At 47.0% G+C, this 21,306-nt stretch overlaps 1 protein-coding gene across 1 annotated transcript in view; it reads left to right on the top strand.

The window, feature by feature from the left end:
• The window catches only part of THSD7A (thrombospondin type 1 domain containing 7A), a 367,288-nt gene that overhangs the window by 326,646 nt on the left and 19,336 nt on the right, over positions 1-21,306 (top strand). Inside the window, exons 14-20 of the mRNA XM_083186796.1 lie at positions 1,313-1,416; positions 6,035-6,229; positions 7,378-7,641; positions 9,526-9,704; positions 16,077-16,082; positions 18,179-18,312; positions 20,045-20,198. Of these exons, the coding sequence (XP_083042922.1) occupies positions 1,313-1,416; positions 6,035-6,229; positions 7,378-7,641; positions 9,526-9,704; positions 16,077-16,082; positions 18,179-18,312; positions 20,045-20,198 (1,036 nt within the window). The remainder of the gene's footprint in view (positions 1-1,312; positions 1,417-6,034; positions 6,230-7,377; positions 7,642-9,525; positions 9,705-16,076; positions 16,083-18,178; positions 18,313-20,044; positions 20,199-21,306) is intronic.

Here is a 21,306-nt window from a genome sequence, read left to right as displayed (position 1 = left end):
ATGTACTAAGCCTAGAGAAATAAAGTGCCAGCCAATAAGCCACATTACAGACTGTGTTGAAAAAAATGACAGTTGGGGGCTGGTTTGGCTGCTACTTTGAGCCCAATTCAGACCTGCTCGCTAGGCTGTGTATATTTCGCTGCCTAACGAGCAGGTAAGCGCTGCCCCGCCGAACGCACGCCGCCCGAACCCCCACATTTGGCGGACGTGTATGCAGTATTTTATGGGCGTGGCCATCTTTTTTGTGGGAACAACTATGAAAACACTGTACGGACCTCAGGGTAACTATGTTACACAAGGGTAACTTTGTTCCCGCTCAGTTCCCCCCTGCAAATTAACGGTATTTTTGGTAACCTCTTAGGTCAGTGGTTCCCAAACTTTTTTGAATCACGGCACCCTAGAGCATCAAAATATTTTCAAGGCACCCCTAGGCCAAATGATTCTTATTGAGAAATTCAGAAAAAAAAATATTAAATTAAGTGCATTGTGTTTATATGTCACAGTTATCTGGTGAGGGACAGGATTTGCTCCTGTTTGTCCACATATATTATGATTGGCAGCCACCAGCACTGGTTTTGCCTGGTACATTGACTATAAATGATATGAATTGATCTTGGTCCACCAACCCAAGGCACCCCTGCAAGTGTCCTGAGGCACCCCAGGGAGCCTAGGCACACAGTTTGGGAACCACTGTCTTAGGTCATGAAATCCAGTACAGATATCCCTACAGCACTCCCCTATTTTGTTTGAATGGTCAGAAGATTATATGATATTACTGATATACAAAAAACACTGTTTTATGCCCACGTTCACATTTTTTAACCAGAATACATTTATAATAGATTCCCAATTCTCCAGTCTCCTGCTATAATGTATCACTGTTTGAAATAATAGTATCAGAAATGACAAAAGGAGCGTTCCGTTTCCTGTCCCGCATGTCTTGAACTAGTGGCTTAAAGCTGTCCAAATTTCCTAACACCTCTGGGAAATCAAAACATCTGCTATAAAAATGATGCCAGAAAGTCGTTACAAGATCAGAGCCATTATGCGATCCACCATTCCTTTCCATGTCTGCCGCAACTGCAGAAAGCTCATTTTCTATGCCTGGGTTACCGTGATCTGTGTGTGTCACCAGATGGCGTGTGCAGTTGCAGAGCTACGGTATGTCATTAAGAGACCCCCCATTGGTTCTGCCAAGTAGATGAAAAAGTGCGAGTGCAGTTGTAGAGTAGATGATCGTTATGGCAAATATGTAAATCGCTCTTGCATTCATGATTAACGTTCTCCGTCGTCTACAAATGTCTTACTATAGGTGGAAAACCCATAAGTGGAGAAGATGCCAGATGGTACCATGGTACGTCAGACAAGACAGCCCTGGGGCTTATGAGACCTGCGGACCAGGTCTTCAAGCAAGAGGTGAATTTAAATACTTGATCTAGGTCTAGTGAACTGAACAATTATCATTTTATTTGAACTAGATTATTTTTATCTTTTTGTTAAACTTGACCTACTTACGTAAGTGGGGGGGGGGGAGTATTCACACTCTTAAGTTATTGTGTGTGCAATGTTCAACGTGCGTTACCATTTACAGTATGCCTGGGATATTCCCATTCAGAGGCTGGTCAAGGTAGAGGTAATGGGGTCAAAGTGCATTTATGTGGAACGATGGGTTCTGGCAGACAGATGCTAGGGTTACCATGGACTACATGGAATTCATTTGTGTTTGGGGAGAATTGCCATGGTAGAAGGACGCCGTCATTTCTGTGTCGGAGTGTCTGCCTAAGCTCAACAAATAACAAAGAACCTGGAGATGCAATGGGATTCTGCATGCAGTGGTGAGAAGCCCACTGAGGCCCAACACGGGGACATCCTGCAGGTGATTTAGGGACATTTTGCTCCTACATATATACACCAGCTTGTCCATTATTACTGGTGGGCTGCAGAGGAAATCAGCTGGAAATGTTCAGCTGCCAGGCACCTAGAGAGTACCCTGAAATAAGAGACAAGTTTTATCCATGTCACCTGAACCGTTTCCAAGGCAATAGAATGCTTGAACCGTTTCCAAGGCAATGGAATGCTTAAACCGTTTCCAAGGCAATAGAATGCTTGAACTGTTTCCAAGGCAATAGAATGCCTGAACCGTTTATGTTGTAATAGAATGCCTGAACCGTTTCCATAGCAACAGAATGAATTAACTATTTCTGTGGCAATGGAATGGCTGAAATGTTTCATCAACAATGGAATGCCTGAACCGTTTCCAAGGCAACAGAATGTTTGAACTGTTTCCAGGCAACCAAATGCTTGAACTGTTTCCAGGCAACGGAATGCTGGAACCGTTTCCAAGGCAACGGAATGCTTGAACCACTTCTGTGGCAACGGAATGCTTGAACCGTTTCCGTGGCAACTGAATGCTTGAACTGTTTCCGTAGCAACGGAATGCTTGAACCGTTTCCGTGGCAACGGAATGCTTGAACCGTTTCCGTGGCAACGGAATGCTTGAACCGTTTCCGTGGCAACGGAAGGCCTGAACCGTTTCCGTGGCAACGGAAGGCCCGAACCGTTTCCGTGGCAACGGAAGGCCCGAACCGTTTCCGTGGCAACGGAAGGCCCGAACCGTTTCCGTGGCAACGGAAGGCCTGAACTGTTTCCTCAGCAATGGAATGCCTGAATCGTTTCCAAGGCAACGGAATGCTTGAATCGTTTCCAAGACAATAAAATCCCTTAAGCATTTATAAAACCTTCTAAAGCAGACAGGGCGAGGTGTTGCCTAAAGCAACCAACCAGATTCTACCTATCTAGTGTCTAGTACATATGTTATAAAATTACAGTTCTATTCTGTTCTCTTTAGAAGTGATGATGAGTTTCACTATTGTGCAGTTTCCAGACAATGATCATTTATGAAACAGTCATGAGAAGATCCAGGACATATGAGGCTCCTGTATATAAAACACTGCTCAGCGATAGTAACACAGCGGATCTTTCCTGTCTCAATAATCGTTCGCTGTCTGCCTAGTGGTTCAACCAAAAAGGGGGGAATTTACCCAAAATGGGAGATCTGGGATGTTGTATGGGCAACCAATCAGATTCTAACTTATATCTTCTAGAACAGGCCTGGCCAAACTATGGCCCTCCTGCTGTTGTGAAACTACAAGTCCCATCATGCCTTGCCACAGTTTTGCTATTAGGAATGCTAAAACTATGGCAAGGCATGCTGGGATGTGTAGTTTCATAACAGCTGGAGGGCCACAGTTTTGCCATGGCTGTTTTAGAAGGTGCTAAATAAACAAGTAGATTCTGATTGGTGGCCCATAGCAACAGTCCATTTGAATTCGAACTCCCTTCTTAGTAAATCTCCCCCCCAACCAACTTTCTACACAATTGTAAAGTACAATTAAAATAAATATTGAAATACTTTTCATTCATTACAAAAAACTTGAAATAGTGTGTGTTTTTTAATTAATTTTTTAAATAACAAAACTCATTTGACATAAACATGGGGTTGCCTACCCTCCCGGAATGGCCAGGAGGGTCCCGGAAATCGGGTCCCCCTACTGGCCCCCCAGAATGTGGCCAGTCTCCCACGACCCCTCTTGGCAGGGGGTCCATGGGAGCCAATGATCCAAATCGTGTCTTTGTAGCCCTGCCCCCTGCTGTGCATTGCCTGAAATACCGGCATTGCACGGTGGGGGGTGTGGCCATGCCCCCCCTCTGGATGATCTGCCGGCCGCCCCACCCCACCAGCGTCCCCCGCCTCACTGAACTGGCTGCCCTCTCCCGGAGGGGGCAGCCAGAAAGTAGGCAACCCTGCATGAACCATAAATGTCAAATGCGTTTTCACAACACCCAGAAAATGCCATGTTTACACCCCTAAACGCCGGCTTCCTGTCAATCAAACGTCGACTACTGCGCAACTTCTGTGCACAGGGATATTTTTTGCTATTTGGTCCCGCACATACGCAGTCATTCGATGCTCGCTCAATTTGAGAATTCTGTGATTAGCGATCCATGCCGATTTAGGCAGAGAGTTCCGCCATCTTGTACATTAGTCTTGTCAGAAGCAATTGACATTTAATAGTTATTAGCCCCTTTGCAGCTCATTGATACTCAGTTAGTACTTGTCATTTAATGGAAATGGTCTGCGTTAGTGGATGTCATTGTATTTTTGTGTCAGTAAATTGCCTTCCTTTGCTTAATTATACATATAATGTAGTTAAATTCTGATTGTTTAATGCCCATTTAGTGCCAGTTCTTAAACATTTTGTAATGAAAAAAAAAATGTCCATATAATGAAACAAGGTATTAGCGGAATAATTATATAACATAATTACTTTACTAAACTGCTATCAAATTCTACAACCCGTTATGTTATAAAAATGACACAATGCAATCTACTTTCCCCGTCTCCTCGTTCGGGAACGTTTTATAACCCACGTAGCGCTCCCTGATTAATTCTGGAAAATAAAAGCATCTGCTTATAAAAGTTGATTGAAAAGTTGACAGATGCGTTTTAAAATTAATTATAGAGTATTACCAGCGCCCACTTAGTCACCTTCGTTGTTTTGACAGAAATTATTACATTTGAAAATGGTTGCAAAATAAATTTTAAGCCAATGCGTAAATCTGGGAGGAGATAAAACTGACTGGTAGGGGATCGGTGGAAGCCGATTCAGGAGTGTTGAAGCCGGTATATCCCGCCGTCCTGTTCTTTGGGCCTGCCCCGGACCATGTTTTCAGGACTGCTGATGTACCCCTAATCCAAACCACTGATGCGGTCACAACCTAAATTTGGCTTTATAGTGTTAATTGGATGTTGGGTATACACTGGAGCGATCTTGTCCTAATTTGCCGTTTCCAGCCAAATCATAACAACCCGTCAGCCGAGGTACATGCAATATTGGGCCTTATTCTGATCGGTGCGGATTTCTCCGCATGCGGACGTCCCGCCGATGTTTATCGTCTGCGCATGTGCAGAGGTCACTCTGCGCATGTGCAGGCGATTTCGCCGCACAAATTCTTTACACGCCGCACAGGGGGCGTAGAGGGGCGTGAGGGGCTACTAAGCCTCATTACCCTATGCATACGCCCCGCGTTTCATGGGCGTTCCCATGCAAACGCGGGGCGTATGCATGGTAATGAAGCCGTGACGCGTGTGTAGGGGGCGGGCATCTGACATCGCCGGATGTCAGCTGCCCGCCCCCATACATGATTTCACACGGACAAGTGTCCGTGTGGTCTTGAGTGGCGGGACCTACTGGAGCGTGCGGCCCTGCATTCGATGTTCGGCGACCATCGAATGCAGGGGCTGCTCCCAAGATGGAGGAGGCGTATCCCCATCCACTTTCATGCGGATCGCCACATATCCGCGTACGGACGGAGGTGGCGATCCGTATGGAAGGCGGGGATTCGCCTGCATGGTCGTGGCCGCATATTCTGATCGGGCCGCACCGATCAGAATAAGGCCCATTGTCCGGTTGGGAGTGCTGCAAGGCCAAGCAGTCGATATCGCATGCGGCGCTGGGCAAGGTAATGTAGGACGGAATGAGGAATCGTTTCGTCCTTCATTACATCATTCTAAGGTGTACCGCAGTAACGCTATGTGGGCCAGACGGCTGCCATATCATCCGGGTACACATTACTCCAGTGTGTAAACACCATTACTATCGGTAGATAATCAAAACAGTTAGCAACCAGGTTTGCTTGTCTGGAGTACAGTAGTTCACAAAATTAATAAGAATTCTACTTACACATTGCCCAAGTAACAGTACTGCCTTCAATGAGAAGACCTTGGAGCTGTAGATAGAGGGGCCTGTAGAATCGGCATATTGGCCACCACTCTGTATGGGCCAGCACGTGCACCTTTCCATAACTGAAAGGGGCCTCAATTAGTTGTCTTGGTTACAGCTCACGTTCAGAGGAGCAGATTTGGGGGGTCCCTGAGATGGTCTTTGAGTTTTGCTATTGGGTGGACACGTAAATGTTATGCACTGACCGTACATTTTACAAATGTTTCTCCAATTTCCGCTTTCACTTTTAGCCATTACATGTCGCAGACAAGATGGAGTGCAAGCAGACATCACAGACTGCCTCAAGCATGCCGGTCCACTGCCGGCGTTAACCCAGCCGTGCCAGATACTGTGCCAGGATGACTGCCAGTTTACCAGCTGGTCCAAATTCTCATCATGTAATGGCGACTGTGGCGCAGTCAGGACCAGAAAACGCTCTCTTCTCGGTATGTTCATGAGCACGAGGTGATGGGGAGCCGGTCTGAATGCATTTTATGGGTGAAATCATTTCCCTACTGCAATGTGCCATAAAAACAATAAGTTTCTTATTCCATTCTATGCATTGTGGTGCAATATTTACAGCAGTGCTAGTATCAATTGACTTTCAGAATGTTACAGTAATGTTATAGTAACTTAGAATGTGGTGTCAGTTAAGAACCACTTGGCCCATCTAGTTTGCCCATGAACACACACTTACAATCTAGGGTTAATTTTTTGTGAGGAGCTAATTAACTTACAGATTCTGTATATTTTTGGATTGTCGGACAAAAATTTGGTACCCGGAGGAAACCCGTGCAAGCACGGGAAGAATATATAAACTCAGTAATGATCATGGTGGAAATGGAAAACCAAGACCTACGTTCTATGAGGCGGTAATGCTAACCATGACACCACTGGTAGACACCAAAATGTTGATAGTTTCAGAATTCAAAAATAGGCAAAACGTTGACTTGGGCATCGAGTTGAGCACCAAAAAGTCAACACACACCTAGTTCAACCTGATTAAAGTATTGACACATTCACAATGACCACATTTAACATTTTGACACCAGAATGTCGCCATATGATTCTGACTATCAACATCCAGAAACCTTCTGAATATTGACTAGTCATACCACCACCCCCCTTCCCATTATAGGTCATGCAGTAGAGTAGAGCTTAAACATTGTAACTCTGATGAAATAGACCACTGACTTCTGTGGCTGCATATAAGTCCAAGGGGAAGTTGTATAAAGTCTTCTAAGGAGAAGTGGAGAAATGGAGAAGTTGTCTATAGCAACCAGACTCTACCGATCATTTTCTAGAATGTTCTTGTCCACTCTTTAGAAAGCTTGATACATCTGCCGCATTTTGGTTAAAATGTTTCTTGAATATTAGTGTCTGCTCATCATTCCTTCAGCCTTGTGCAAAATCTGCCGCTACTACCCAACAGAACCTTCCCGGTTGATGGCAGTTTTATTATAGTTCACACACGTTTCAGCAACGGGCATCTGCCCCAGCCGGGTGCAAAAGTCTGGTTTCCACCATGAGTCATGAACTCCATCATACATTCAAAGGTGACTTCTTGTGTTCAGATGTTTTTTCAATCGTACAGGAAAGAGCAAGAAGAAAGACAAATGCAAGAACTCTCAACTGTACCCGGTGATTGAGACGCAGTTCTGTCCGTGTGATAAGTACAACGCCCAGCCGGTGGGCAACTGGTCAGACTGCATCCTACCTGAGGGGAAAGTGGAGGTTCTGCTGGGAATGAAAGTACAAGGAGACATCAAGGAGTGCGGACAGGGATATCGCTACCAAGCCATGGCATGCTACGACCAGAACAACCGTCTGGTGGAGACGTCCAGGTGTAACAGTCATGGTGAGAACTTCTATACCAACTTGGCAGAACTTGTCTGTAGTGTTATGTCATAGTCTGTAGTTATTGTAAATGGCCGTTCTCTTATGCAAACTTCTAAAATACATTAACAAAGACACTCAAACAAGCCAAATATAGCATTACACTTGCTAAATTAAATCCAGAATACAGTATGATCTAACAGATCCTTCTACTTAAACTCTGGTATGTTGACTATCGAATGATTTTTCACTTGTGCGACCGCATGCAAACGTACACATCCCCTGGCTTGCTAATGCAGGGATTCCTGGGAGCACGGGGGGTGCATTCGCTGCTTAGAGAGCCTGAATCAGGCATGTTCCAAAATGGATGAAATTTACTCTCGAATAAAGTATCTTCCAAATAAACCCCAGCCTTATGTCAGGAACAGTTTTAGAGGTTATCATGAAATTATCTTTCCCATTTAGCATTCCTTTCCATCGGTCGCTTGGTTACTCTCATTTGCATATATTTATATGTTTGTCTACAATATGTTTGTTTTCCTCCCCAAAAAACACAAATACAGATTTCCTACCGCCCCAGATTACTATTGTTCAGTGACTAGCGCATAGCACAAAAGCAAATGCAGTTGTAAATATTAAAATCATTATAATTTTTTTTTACCCAGGTAATAATGAAATTAAACCATAATTTGATAAGCCAGAGAGGCTGAATCTGCGTAGAAGCCACAAATCCGCGGCTTGTGAAAATTAATTTTGTGTAATGATTTGTATTGCTGATTAACTTCAAGTAAGCGGGGATGCTGGTGCCCTATGTAAGGAGATAAGACGAGATGTAGGCCCAATTAATTATGCATGCTCCCAGTATAATTTAATGTGTGAAACAAGCAATAAAGCGTCTTATTGGATTACACAGGGAGATAGTGGGCGCTGATTTCTGTTTGATATATGACTCTCCGCTACAAACATTACCATACTTTCAGCTACAGCAGCAACACTGATATGACTATAGCCGCGTGTGTGTCTAGATCTGGTGTTTAATACAGATAAGCAAATGTAGCTCTTTCTACGTATTGGGGGTTATTCTGGTTATTCTGGTTGGTATTCAAGGCTGCGTATTCGCAGTCAGCCTTTTTATGGGCCTCCCCATGAAAACACTGGGTGTTGCTCTGGCAACGCAGGCAGGTCACATGACATCAGCAGCCTCCCCATATTCAGCGTCAGCTGCGGACTGACGGGCCAGTCAGTCAAAGAAAATGGATGGAACTATCGATGGTCATCCATCACTCAGTTTATTACTGTTGATGGCTGGTTGCAGTATTACCATCGATGGCGAATGCACCGATGGCTATGCTTATAAAGTATCTATCACTGGTGTCACACTATATGGGGAAAGTTTTACCAACTCTCTGAGCTCATGGTGGAGATGTACTATGTCTTGGAGAGAGATAAAGTACCAACCAATCTGCTGCTAGCTGCTGTGCTGGAAAAATGACAGTTAGTAGCTGATTGGCTGGTACTTTGGGGTACATGTACAAAGCAGTGATAAGGGAGAAGAAGTGAGCCAGAGGAGGGGGGACCATGGCAACCAATCAGCTGCTCTGTATAATTATATATAAATTCTAGATGTTACTTCAGTGCTGATTGGTGACCATGGGCCACTCCTCCTCTGGCTCAGTTCTCCCTTATCTGCTTCATACATCTACCCCTTTATCTCACTTACTTTATCACACTCCCAGGCTTAGTACATTTGCCCCTATACACCCAATCAGCATCTCCTTGGTCCCTGCATCATCGCCATGAAACATCGCTTTGTGGCACAGTATGATGGAATATTGCCGGGGCTGTCGGTGATGTTCCCGGTATCGCTATATTAATTACAGTCCTATTTTTCCTCTCCCCTTCCAAGGTTACATAGAAGAAGCGTGTATCATCCCCTGCCCCTCTGACTGTAAGCTCAGCGAATGGTCCAACTGGTCGCGGTGCAGCAAGTCCTGCGGGAGCGGAGTCAAAGTCCGCTCCAAGTGGCTCCGGGAGAAGCCGTACAATGGGGGAAGGCCTTGTCCAAAGCTGGACCATGTAAATCAGGTAACTGCCTCTTATTGCCCTGCTTGTTACACAGGGTAGGGGTCATTGGGTCGACACATATTACGTCAACATACATTGGGTGGACCATGGTCAACATGGCTTAGATTGACACATGCAAAAGCTCAATGTGTGACCTGGGTTGGCTGATGACAGGGACTTGGCTGGGAGGTGGGACTCAACTCAAAGGAGGCAAAGAGGAGGAGCCTGGGAGTTATATGAGGCATATAGAGGGGACCTCCTTGATGCCCAAAACAGTCACTGCCCTCTAGGGCATGAGCTTTTTTGCTTCCATGCCTTCTTAACATTGAATGCCATGGGCAAAGCAATGCACTACTCACTCTCGCACTGTCTCTCCACCGATGCTACTATACAGTGAGAGGCTGGATAGCTCCAACCAGTCAGCAAGCTGTGAGCCAGTCACTTCATGCGGAAACTCTGATTGGTGGATAGCTCCAGCTGTCCACCAATCAGCAAGCTGACAGCCATACACTGCCTGGCTGAATGCATGTGAAGAACTCTGATTAGTGGATAGCCACCAATACACTTCTAGGGTGTGCTGCCTGGCTGCTCTGATTGGGTGCTATTCACATTCAAAGCAACCAGGCAGCATTCTCTACATCCCTCCAAAGAAACTCCAGAGGCACCAGCCAAGGAGACAGATGCCCACCCTTCCTAGAATTGTGTGGCCCAGGGCATCTGCCCAGCGTGGGTTCCTATCCTGTAAGATGTCCCTGCATGTTATACTCTGCTTACTGTATGCAGACTATACAACAAGAGTCTAAATGGGCCTAATTTCATTTCCAGGGAAGAGCAGTGAGGGCTGGGTAGGACGTAGGCTGCCGAAGGTTCTAGTAAATCTCCCGCACACACAGGAGAGATGTCCCTGTTATGTGATGATAACGAGCACTGATTAGCGGTACGGATTATCATGCAGCAGGGTACGGATATGACACAGTGTATTCTGGGAATTCTCCGGCATGATCCAGCCCTGAGGCAGCATTTCCCAATTTCTTGGAACCGTCACCTTCCGTCCTGTAAAACCACTCCACGTTATTACAGTGCGACTATTGTCCAAAGTGACTAACTTGTCATTTAAGAGCGGATTTAGTATCATCTATTTTCCTTAGTCCTGTGACAGCTTGGTGGCTCCTGTCGCTACGCATCACTGCTGCCCCCTGCAGGATTCTAGTAATCAAGGGAATATGAATTCATATTATAATGTTGTTTTGTAATATACCCTAAGTGAGTACAGTCTGGCAGAAAGTAGTGCTGCTATGTAAGTACAGTATATGCATATAATGACTTGCTAACGCTTCCAAAGCTAGTAGATGTAGTTTTACTTACTGCCACCTATTACAGGATTTAGGGATGACGCTGAGAGTCGCACATACCACATGGTAATTATTGATCTCATTATACTGTGTGTGCATTGTAGCTCCGCCTATGCGACCTCCAGCCACTCCCCTGGTGGGGGATGTGGTCACTAGTATGAAGATTGACCAGTGGCGGTTTTTACCTTTGGGCTGCAGGGCTGCAGCCCCCTCAGGTAAAATCCACCACTGTAGTGAAGCCAGATGCTGTCTGTGAGACTGTACTGGCTTCACTGTGACTGGCAATGACTCATACCTCCCAACACTCACGATTTCAGCGGGACAGTCCCGATTACCGGGTCCTGTCCCACTGTCCCACCTGCGGCCGGTGGTGTCCCGCTGCGGGGGGGCCCCCCAATTTAACACAGCGTCTATTCCCGGCCGAAAACGGGGACGCGGCTCATTTGCATAAGCTGCACCCCTCATTTACATAAGCCGCCCCCCCCCCCTTTTTTTGGACGCCACGCGAGTGTCCCTATTTCTGCAGCTACAAAGTTGGGAGGTATGATGACTTCCTATTGGAAGTCCGACCTGCCAGTCACCCACGCAGTCCAATTTGGAGGGGATACGGTCATTGGGTCACCAGCATGTTGGTCGACAGTCATTAGGTCGACATGAGTCTAGGTCGACATGCAGGAAGGTCGACGTGAGTCTAGGTCGACAGGTGTGAAAAACCCCATGTCGATCTTTTGACTGTCAACCTACCCCCATGTCGACTTAATGACCATGTCGACCTAATGACCCTGTCGACCTTCCTGCATGTCGACCTAGACTCATGACGACCTAAATGCATGTTGACCTAATGGTGTTGACCTAATGACTGTCGACCAACATGCTGGTGACCTAATGATCCATACCCATTTGGAGGTGTTCCCTCCTTCCGGGACGCCTCTCTATGGGCTGCCAAGCGAAATCCGGAGATTGCACATGCGCAGTACCTACCTCAGTCCCGGTGCCTGTCATCTGTATTTTACCGGTGCCGGGACCATGATCTCCCTTCTACGGGCTGTTCCCGAAGCAGCCCATAGATGCTGGCCAAATGCGCAGTACAGAGGTATGTCTGTCCCGGTGCCTGTCATCATAGTACAGGTGCCGGGAACGCTGTGTGGCGGGGACCAGAGGAGGAGCTGCGGCAGCAGCAGCAGGGGGTGCCCGCAATGCAGCCAGTGGCAGCCCCCCTCCTGCCAAAAGGTACGAGCCGCCACTGACATTGACATACAATAGGTTGACCACTAAAGGTCGACACATGAAATAGGTTGCTAGGCCTAAGGTCGACACAAACATTAGGTCGACAATGGGATGCTCAATAGTCAGAAGGTCAACATGAGGTTTTTTAAAAAACAGGCGGTATTTCATACCCTACCACCCACTAGTGTGGCAAGTGCAGGGGACGCGGTACACTGATACGGTGTCTATGTCGACACAGACATGAAAAACAGGAAAAAATCTTGTCGACCTTCCCACTGTCATCCTAACGCTTCTGTCGGCCTTCCGACTCTGTAAACCTTAGACCTTTCGACCTATTTCATGTTTCCACCTAAGCCATGTCGGCATTTAGTGGTTGATCTAATGTATGTCAACCTTTATACTGTCGACCCTATGACCCATACCCCCTGGTGGATGGCCATAACAAGTGACAAGGGGAGGGCAGATTAGGATTACAGTGCCAGAACCCCTAGCAGTTCTATCCATGGTATATTGTGCTGGATGTACAGTGGCAAACGCAGGATTTTCAGAAGGGGGTTTCCAGAGGGGCGGAGCAAAGCACAGAGATGGACACTTAGGTGACCCAGTATATGCCAGGTCAGTTAAATTATTATAGATAGACCAAATGTATATAAATAATAATAATAATAATAATAATAATAATAAAAATATATATATATATACATACATACATACATACATACATACAAGGGCGTCAACAGCAGTGTAGGCCCCTGGGCATAGCAATGTATTGGGGCCCCTACCGATCCTCCAGCGGTAGGGGTGGGGGAAGCTTTGATGTCCCGCAGGTGGTAGGGGGTATTATATCAACCGCTCAGCATGTAGGGCCTGGATCAGTAATTTCCATGAATTACCCCTTTACTGCACAGATGGTGGGAGATGGGGTGGTAGAAGGGGGCATTCGGCTGAATGAAGGGGCCCTGATACATAACTTCCAGGGTGGTAGAGGAGGTTTAATATGCAGAGGAGGGGTGTATAGTGGAGTGGGCTTATTATTCATCATTTTCTTGTGGGAGGACAGCTTGCTTGACTGCAGATATCTCCAGTTCCCAGAAATACATTTATTAGATTTTAATGGATTTAAAAACTAGAGAATCCCACCTACTAATGATATTGGGGACTGGGATATCAGAGTTCAGGAGGCAGAGCAATCTGCCAACGAGAATATAAAACTACATACCAGGTGTGTGGAGCTGGAGCAGTAACCAGCTGCTGGAAAGCTGATATCTCTGGTTCTGGGAACAGTAGAGACAAGCTACTAGTGTCCACCAATGGGGGAGAGTCCCAGCTTTTGGAATATACCCTCAGAGAAACTCTGAGTCAGACAGAACCTGAAATATCTGACTGGGAAAGCAATTAACAGGCTTGGATGGGAACCACTGCTTTGAAGTCAGATATCTCCGGTTTCCAAGGGCAGATTTTTAATATTCTTGTACCCATGGAAAGAGGGGACCCTCAGCTTTCAGCCTAGGGCCCTTAGACTCCTGGGGGGGTTTCTGGGTACCCAGAAACCCCCCCTGCGTGCGCTACTGATGTACGGTATGTGCAGGTGGTTTATGGGAAGAAATAGTCTGACAATGTCTCTGCGATAAACTCTCTTTGTTACTTTAGATCTCAAGCGCATTCTCTCACATGGCATAAAGCTGGTCACCTACATAGTGGTAAAATTAGCAACGATCCCCAAATTAGGGGGTGCGCAAAATTATGTATCTACTCACTGCACCACGGGCCCACAATCACCTATTTCTGCATGCTTGGGGCCCACGTGCTGCAGCCCTGTTTGGGCTGTCAGATCCACCACAGTGTTATGGAAACCCCAAATTGGCTCTACTTCTGGATTTCAACACCCATGCTGTTATAATAACAGGCCTGGGGGTGCCCAAAGTGGATGAGCCATCTGTGACGGCCACGGCGGTAATAACAATGCTGCTGTGTCCTTTCATTTATTTACTAAATCAGTCAGATCTAGCATGTGCCCCTCTCCCAAAAAAAAATCACCCCTTACATATTGTACACAGCCCGTACATGGACCATATACTGCCTCCCAATGATCCCATTGCGGTGAGGCACAGTAGAAAATTCTAGTGCCTTATTCCGTCTCGGGGCGGCGGTGCCTGTGCATCCTATGAGAGCGGTTCTGTGTCTGCAGACAGCGACACACCCATGACACGCCCACATGTGGCTAGCCAATCCCGTTACCTCACAGGAACATCCTCAGCATCCACACTCTCCCTGCAACCACATTCGTTCTGCGTTTCCATGCTGATGTTGTTCAGGATGCATGTGCTTTGCAGCAGTTACAACATCGGCGCACTGCGTCCATATCCGCAATGCGTGCAGATACAGTAGCTTCAAAGCAGGACAATAATTTCATTATTTTTATAATTCTCAATGAATTCCTGATTATCACAGCTTCATTCGCATACTCGTTATACGATCTCCCTATTGTGCCTCTCAATTAGCAAAAGGTCAGATCTTGGGACGATATGAGCGGAATTCACTTCATAGTCTCCGCTCAGTCGCTCTCCTGGGTCCGTAACGTGTATTATTATTTCCCAGCTATCCCGGTTATGATGGTTGTACTTTAATTTTATTAAAATTTAACATTTTCAATTTAAGAAAAACTCAATTTGCTCCGCGCCTTCCTGTCGCTACACCTGCATGTAATTGCTGCAGGCTTCCTTCCCGCCATCACCAGAAAAGCTCTTTAGCTAATTAGGTTGCACACTGGCTTATAGACCTCTCACAGCAGCATCTGAGGGTAGCACCTTCCAAAACTGATTATCTCAGACGTTCATGATCCTTATTACATTGCCGCAGTGCCGGTTATCAAGCGAGGGCGCCATCCCCGGGAGCAGATCTGGAGATGTAAATGAGCTTGTTTCTGGCACCCGGACTATTGGAACGATGAAGGGATGGCGTGTCGGTACAGAGGAAAATAAGAGCAAAATTATATTTGATACGACTGCTCAGTTTGAGAGGTTATTTATCCCAAATTTCTACATTCTGAGATGTCCCCCTCCCCCATACCTGTGCCTGGTCCCAGCGGCCTCACTCCATGCAGTAGACGCACCCATAAGTGCACCGGCTGCCATCTTTCTGGTGATATGAGAAACGATGGTGCATGTGCACTAGAGGGCCTAGTGCCAGAGTCTGTGCTGTCTGCTGTGTTGGCGCCATTTTTCTGAATTCAGAGTAGAAAGATAATGCCGCTGAGAGCAACCATAGGGGGGTCTCCCACACTGACACATTGGTGGCTATCTCTTGGGGGGAACCATTATAGATATGCTACTGATATACCTTATGGCTGAAGAAGGGGTCACTGGCTTGTAATGGAGTTCTCTCACGCAGGAAAAGCCCAGTCAGGGTATGTCAATGCAGCTGCGGCCTATGCAGATTTGTGCCATGGGCAGGGGAGGCTCCAGAGGTGGAGCTCCAGCAAAGTTCAAAGTTCAAACTGTGCTGCAGCTCCCCTGATGTGCTTTAATCCAATTAGCCACACCCACTGCCATTCTGAACGGACTCACTGGCAGTGGGTGTGGCTCCCCTATTTGCTGTGGAGCCGCCACTGGTCATGGGTGTATCCAAAAATACAGAGGGCGGGTCTATAAATTTGCTACAGATCTCTGCATCAGGCCCTGTATGTATACTGTGACCTTGATTTCACTGACTGACAAATGTCTGTATGCTGTTATAATATTAATCGTGCTCTTTTACCTTTTCCCCCTCTTTTTCCTCTCCATGTGTTTCCGTTGGATCCTGCCATGTGTCACAGGCTCAGGTAAGAGCTGTTATATGATGTAAGGTGTATTTGATTGCTCACATGTGACGCTGACCACCACGTCACCGCATCACTGGATCACACTGCAAACTATACCTCATTTTGCTGCGCTGAACGTTCTATTAAATGCTGAAATACATCCCAGGCCGTCCCTGCGCAGCCAGATATAATAGTTCCCTTATGGCTTCCGTCCCGCCATTATCCCTCACATGAGGCGTCACAGGAGAGGGGTCTGGGAGATGGATACTGTCACTGGCTGCAAAGTGCCGTTCTAGACACCCTGCAAGCTAAGTATAGGTGCCACCAGGTCAGCATTAAGGGCCTTATTCTGGTTCACTCTCAGAGGCAAGTTCCTTCTTAGATGGACAAAACCATGTGCACTGCAGGTGGGGCAGATGTAACGTGCAGAGAGAATTAGATTTGGGTGAGTTATTTTGTTTCAGCGCAGGGAAAATACTGGCTGCTTTTTTGCACTGCAATATAGACAGTGGCGGTTTTTACCTATGGGCTGCAGGGCTTCAACCTCCCCAGGTAAAATCCGCTACTGTCTCTGCATAAAGGCCCTTATTCTAATCGGATCGGTACGGCCCGCGTGCGGCCGTACCGCCGATGTTTTAACTCTGCACATGCGCAGAGGTCAATCTGCGCATGTGCAGCCCCCTTCGCCGCAGACGTATTTCGTCCGCCGCAAAGGGGGCGTATAGGGGCGTGAGAGGCATCATGCCCTCATTTCCCTATGTGTACGCCCCGCGTTTCATGGGCGTTCCCATGCAAACGCGGGGCGTACGCATGCTAATGAGGGCATGACGCAACTCATGGGGGCGGAAAGCTGACGTCGCCGGATGTCAGCTTTCAGCCCCCATACAAGCTACCACACGGACGATTGTCCGTGTGGTCTCAGCTTGCGGGAGCTGCCGCGGCGTGCGGACCTGCCTTCGATGGTCGACGACCATCGAATGCAGGGGGCAGCTCCCACCATGGTGGAGGCGTAGCCTCCACCATTTTTATGCGGATCGCCAGCCGTCCGTGTACGGACGGCCGTGGCGATCCGTAGGGTGGGCGGGGATTCGTCTGGTGCGGTCGGAGCCGCATATGCGGCTCGACCGCACCAACCAGAATAAGGGCCAAAGTGAAGCCAGATGCAGTCTGTGAGACTGCTCTGGCTTCATTGTGACTGGCAGTGACTTCCCCCATACCTTTTTTTTTGCTAAAAAAATATAAATGGGGTGCTGTGCCATTCTAATCAATGGATGAGGAGATCCGCTTCCAACATAGCTTGCGAGAAGCGCGTCCTTTCTCCTCTGCCAGTGCCATCTTCCCAGTGATATTTAGGAAAGTAGTACATGGGCACTAGAGAGCAAACAGTCTTTACTTTTAATGTGCAAGTCCATCTTTCGGAAGGTATCAATTGAAAGATGGTGCCGGCCATAAATATAGGTTTTAAGGCACTATAAGCTAAATTTCTGAAGCCCAGCCACTTGCGGCATCTCTCAGATTTGCGCCATGCATGTTCCGAAGTAGCCCCGCCTTCTTATATGATAGCTATACATCACACATTTGCGGACAGGGCCCTCTTACCTCTGTGTCTGCCTGTTATTGTTTAGTTTTATTGCTATTTTATTCCCAAATGTAAAGCAGAAGGCAGTAAGCTGGCGCTCTACTGTATAAATAGATCTTAATAAATGAATAAACCATCATTTGCTGCTGCCCATTTCCTCTTTTGTCTGGACCCAGCCCCTGTGCTGGTAATTGTGCAGAGTACACATTGCACAAATCAGTCTGACCTCATAAATATTTACCATGCAAAATACAAAGTAATAATTTGATCCACTGCTGCTTGAAGTGCCTGAGAGATTACAAATGCTATTTGCAGATCCTATTACCGGGTGAAATAAGCCGGCAGACTGCAAAATGCTTTTACCTGCAAACCCACTAAGCGCTCAGACGCTCCTGTCATCTTAGAACCGTAGGGGATGTAATGTAATCAGGTGATTGTATCCCATCTTCCCGGCACTTATAGACCAACGCAGAAATAAATCACTTCCCATCTACACAGAGTGCTCGGGATAACTTCTACATTATTACCCATTCTGCAGGTGTACGAAGTGGTTCCGTGCCACAGTGACTGCAATCAGTACGTGTGGATCACAGAGCCGTGGAGTCTATGTAAAGTCACAAACGTGGACCTTAAGCAGAACTGCGGAGAAGGGGTCCAGACTAAGAAAGTTCGGTAAGTGCCCTCGTTGCTAACGGTATGAGGAATAATGACATTTAGACTTGTACTAGAGGTCGATGCAGTGACCGGAAAAGTACTGGAATCAACTCTAAAGGATTATAACAAAAATCTGCTGTTTAGTGTAACCCTGCACAATAGATTTTTTTTCCTGCACAGATCTATTTAGTTTTCTTATTACTATGGGGGATATGTACTAAGCTTTGGAGAGTGATAACGTAGAGAGAGGTAAAGTAGCAGCCAATCAGCTCCTGCAGGCTGTTTGAAAAATTGGCTAGTTGTTTTTCCATACCTCGCAACAGCCCCGATTACCTCGGGAATGTCCCCGAAAGCCGGGACACTCCCCTGGTGAGGCGGGGGGGGGCTTTTGGGAGTCCCCCTGTCGGCTGCTGAGCAGCAATGAATGAACTCTGTGAGCTCGCACAGTATCTATTCCCGCAGCCGGGGGGCATGGATAGAGGCTCACAGAGCCTCTGGGTCATGCCCTCATAGCGGCAAAACGGAGGCGTGCCCTTGCGGGAGAGCCGTGAGTATAGACCACGCCCCTTTAATTAGGCCACACCCTAACATTTCCAGCACGCCTACGGCACGCATCCCTCTGTCCCTCCTCCATCTCCCTACAAGTTGGGAGGCATTGTTTATCTCTCTCTCCTCTTTATCACTCTCAGGGTAATAGTACATTTGTCCCTAGGTTTGATACATCAGGACGTAAAACCAGAACCGGACAAGACCCTGGAACGCCGGACTGGACATCAAACTCTGCATTCTGGAGCTTGTAGTGTCCGGCCTGGGGGGTGTCTTTTCCGGGGGGGGGGGAGGGGATGCCTGGGATAGCTTTCACCAGAGACACGGGGAAGGGGAGATTACAGCCTCCCCTTGTGGTCCGCACCATTGGTCCGGTTTTTGCTACATGCCCAGACCATACAGGGAGGCTTTATTCTCTCCATCCTCCTCTCCCTGGTGACAGCTGTCACAGGCAGCCCCTCCGGACAGGACACCTCCACCTCCTGGACCGGACACTACAAGCTCCAGAAAGACAGAAATTGATGAACAGAGTCTGTCTGGTCCGGCGTTCCAGGTTCCTGTCCGGTTCTATTTTTTTACCTATACCCTGATACATCTCCCTCTCCATCCATTAATGTAGAACATACTTGCCTACCTGACCCTCTCCATGAGGAAGAAAATGCTTTGTTCCTGGACTTCCCTGGTAATGTAGGATTGCCATCACCTGTGGTGAAACACCTTTCTTACCAATTAACTAGCTCACCACAGGTGCTGGCAATCATGCATTACCAGGGAAGTCCAGGAACAGAGCAATGTCTCCCCTATGGAGAGGGTCAGGCAGGCAAGTATGATGTAGAATCTCGACTTCACTCTAATTAGATCTGCCGATATGATCATGAGTTCCAGGTGTTGGATATAAAAGAATCCAGGGTTCCAAGCTCTAAATATTTTCCTATGAAACCTGACTTTGACCAAATTAAGCTGGAGGGCCCCAATTATTATTCCCAGGACTCCTCTGTTTCTCCTACAGCCATGGATGAGAACCAGTAGAAGGACCACCGCAGGCAAAGTCTTTCCACTGGTGTTTTGTAGCTTTATATACCCTGTACTGCCACCTTCTGGCACCATGTGGTACTGCAGCTAATGAGCATCTAAGGTTGGGTAGCTACAAACCTATCACTGTATCAGCGCTCATTACATTGCGATTTATATTCTTCGTTGTCAGGTGTATGCAGAACACGGTGGACGGACCAGCAGATGTCGTGGAAGACTATCTTTGTGAGCCAGAAGAGATGCCTCTCGGGGCGAGAAACTGCAAGCTCCCATGTCCTGAGGATTGCGTTATGTCGGAGTGGAGCCAGTGGAGCAAATGTTCTTTGGTAAGTGCCTCGTCGTGCCCCAGTCATGTCAATTCTTCCCAAGGCCGCCAGTATTGGCTAAGCACAAACAATGGCTGCTCACAATAGGCCGGTTGTATCAAGTTTCAAAAAGTGATCAAATGGACAGTGATAAGCAACCAGCCAATCAGCTCCTACCTGTCATGTCACAGGCTGTGTTTGAAAAATGACAGGTAGGAGCTGATTGACTGGTTGTTTATCACTCAACGGCAGCCATGAGGAGCATGGCAATCTGTAGCAGCAATCTCCTGAAGACCCAAGCAATCTGACTGATTATACCATACCCCATTATTTCACTGTTATATGCGGCAGGAATCCAGGTGGGATCATAAGCGCCATTTCCCTGCATTGGTTATTATAAGGCACTCTAGGGCAGATGAATGAAGCAGTGATAAGGGTGGAGAAGGGAGCCAGAGAGGAAGTTTCCCTGGCAACAATCCCACACAGTATGGAAGATGTATCGAGCCTTGGAGAGAGATAAAGTGGGGGAAACAAAGTACAAACCAGCTTCTGACTGTCTTTCAACAGACAATGATTGGTTGGCACTTTCTCCCCACTTTATCTCAACCCAAGATTTCCCCAAATCACTATCATGATGCATATCAGTTTAGTACACAAAATGGCTACCGCAGCTGTGATGTCACTGTGACACTGTATATATAACTGTGATATCACCTCTACAATGTGATGTTGATAGGCTGTGTTAGGGTTATCATGCTACAGATCACTTCAGAACACAAAATGGCAGCCTCAGCTGTGATGTCACTGATATATAACTGTGATATCACCTGTACACTGTGATAGGGTGCGTTATCATGCTACAGATCACTTTAGAACACAAAATGGCAGCCTCAGCTGTGATGTCACTGTGATATATAACTGTGATATCACCTGTACACTGTGATAGGGTGCGTTACCGTGACACAGATCACTTCAGAACACAAAATGGCAGCATCAGCTGTGATGTCACTGTGATATATAACTGTGATATCACCTGTACACTGTGATAGGGTGCGTTACGGTGACACAGATCACTTCAGAACACAAAATGGCGGCCTCAGCTGTGATGCTACTACTTCCTTATAATGGT

The sequence above is a fragment of the Crinia signifera genome, chromosome 5, assembly GCF_055691185.1.
Source record: "Crinia signifera chromosome 5, ASM5569118v1, whole genome shotgun sequence".
NCBI lineage: Eukaryota > Metazoa > Chordata > Amphibia > Anura > Myobatrachidae > Crinia > Crinia signifera.
Note: the sequence above shows the minus strand (reverse complement) of the source record. Positions and strands in the feature narration are given on the sequence as shown.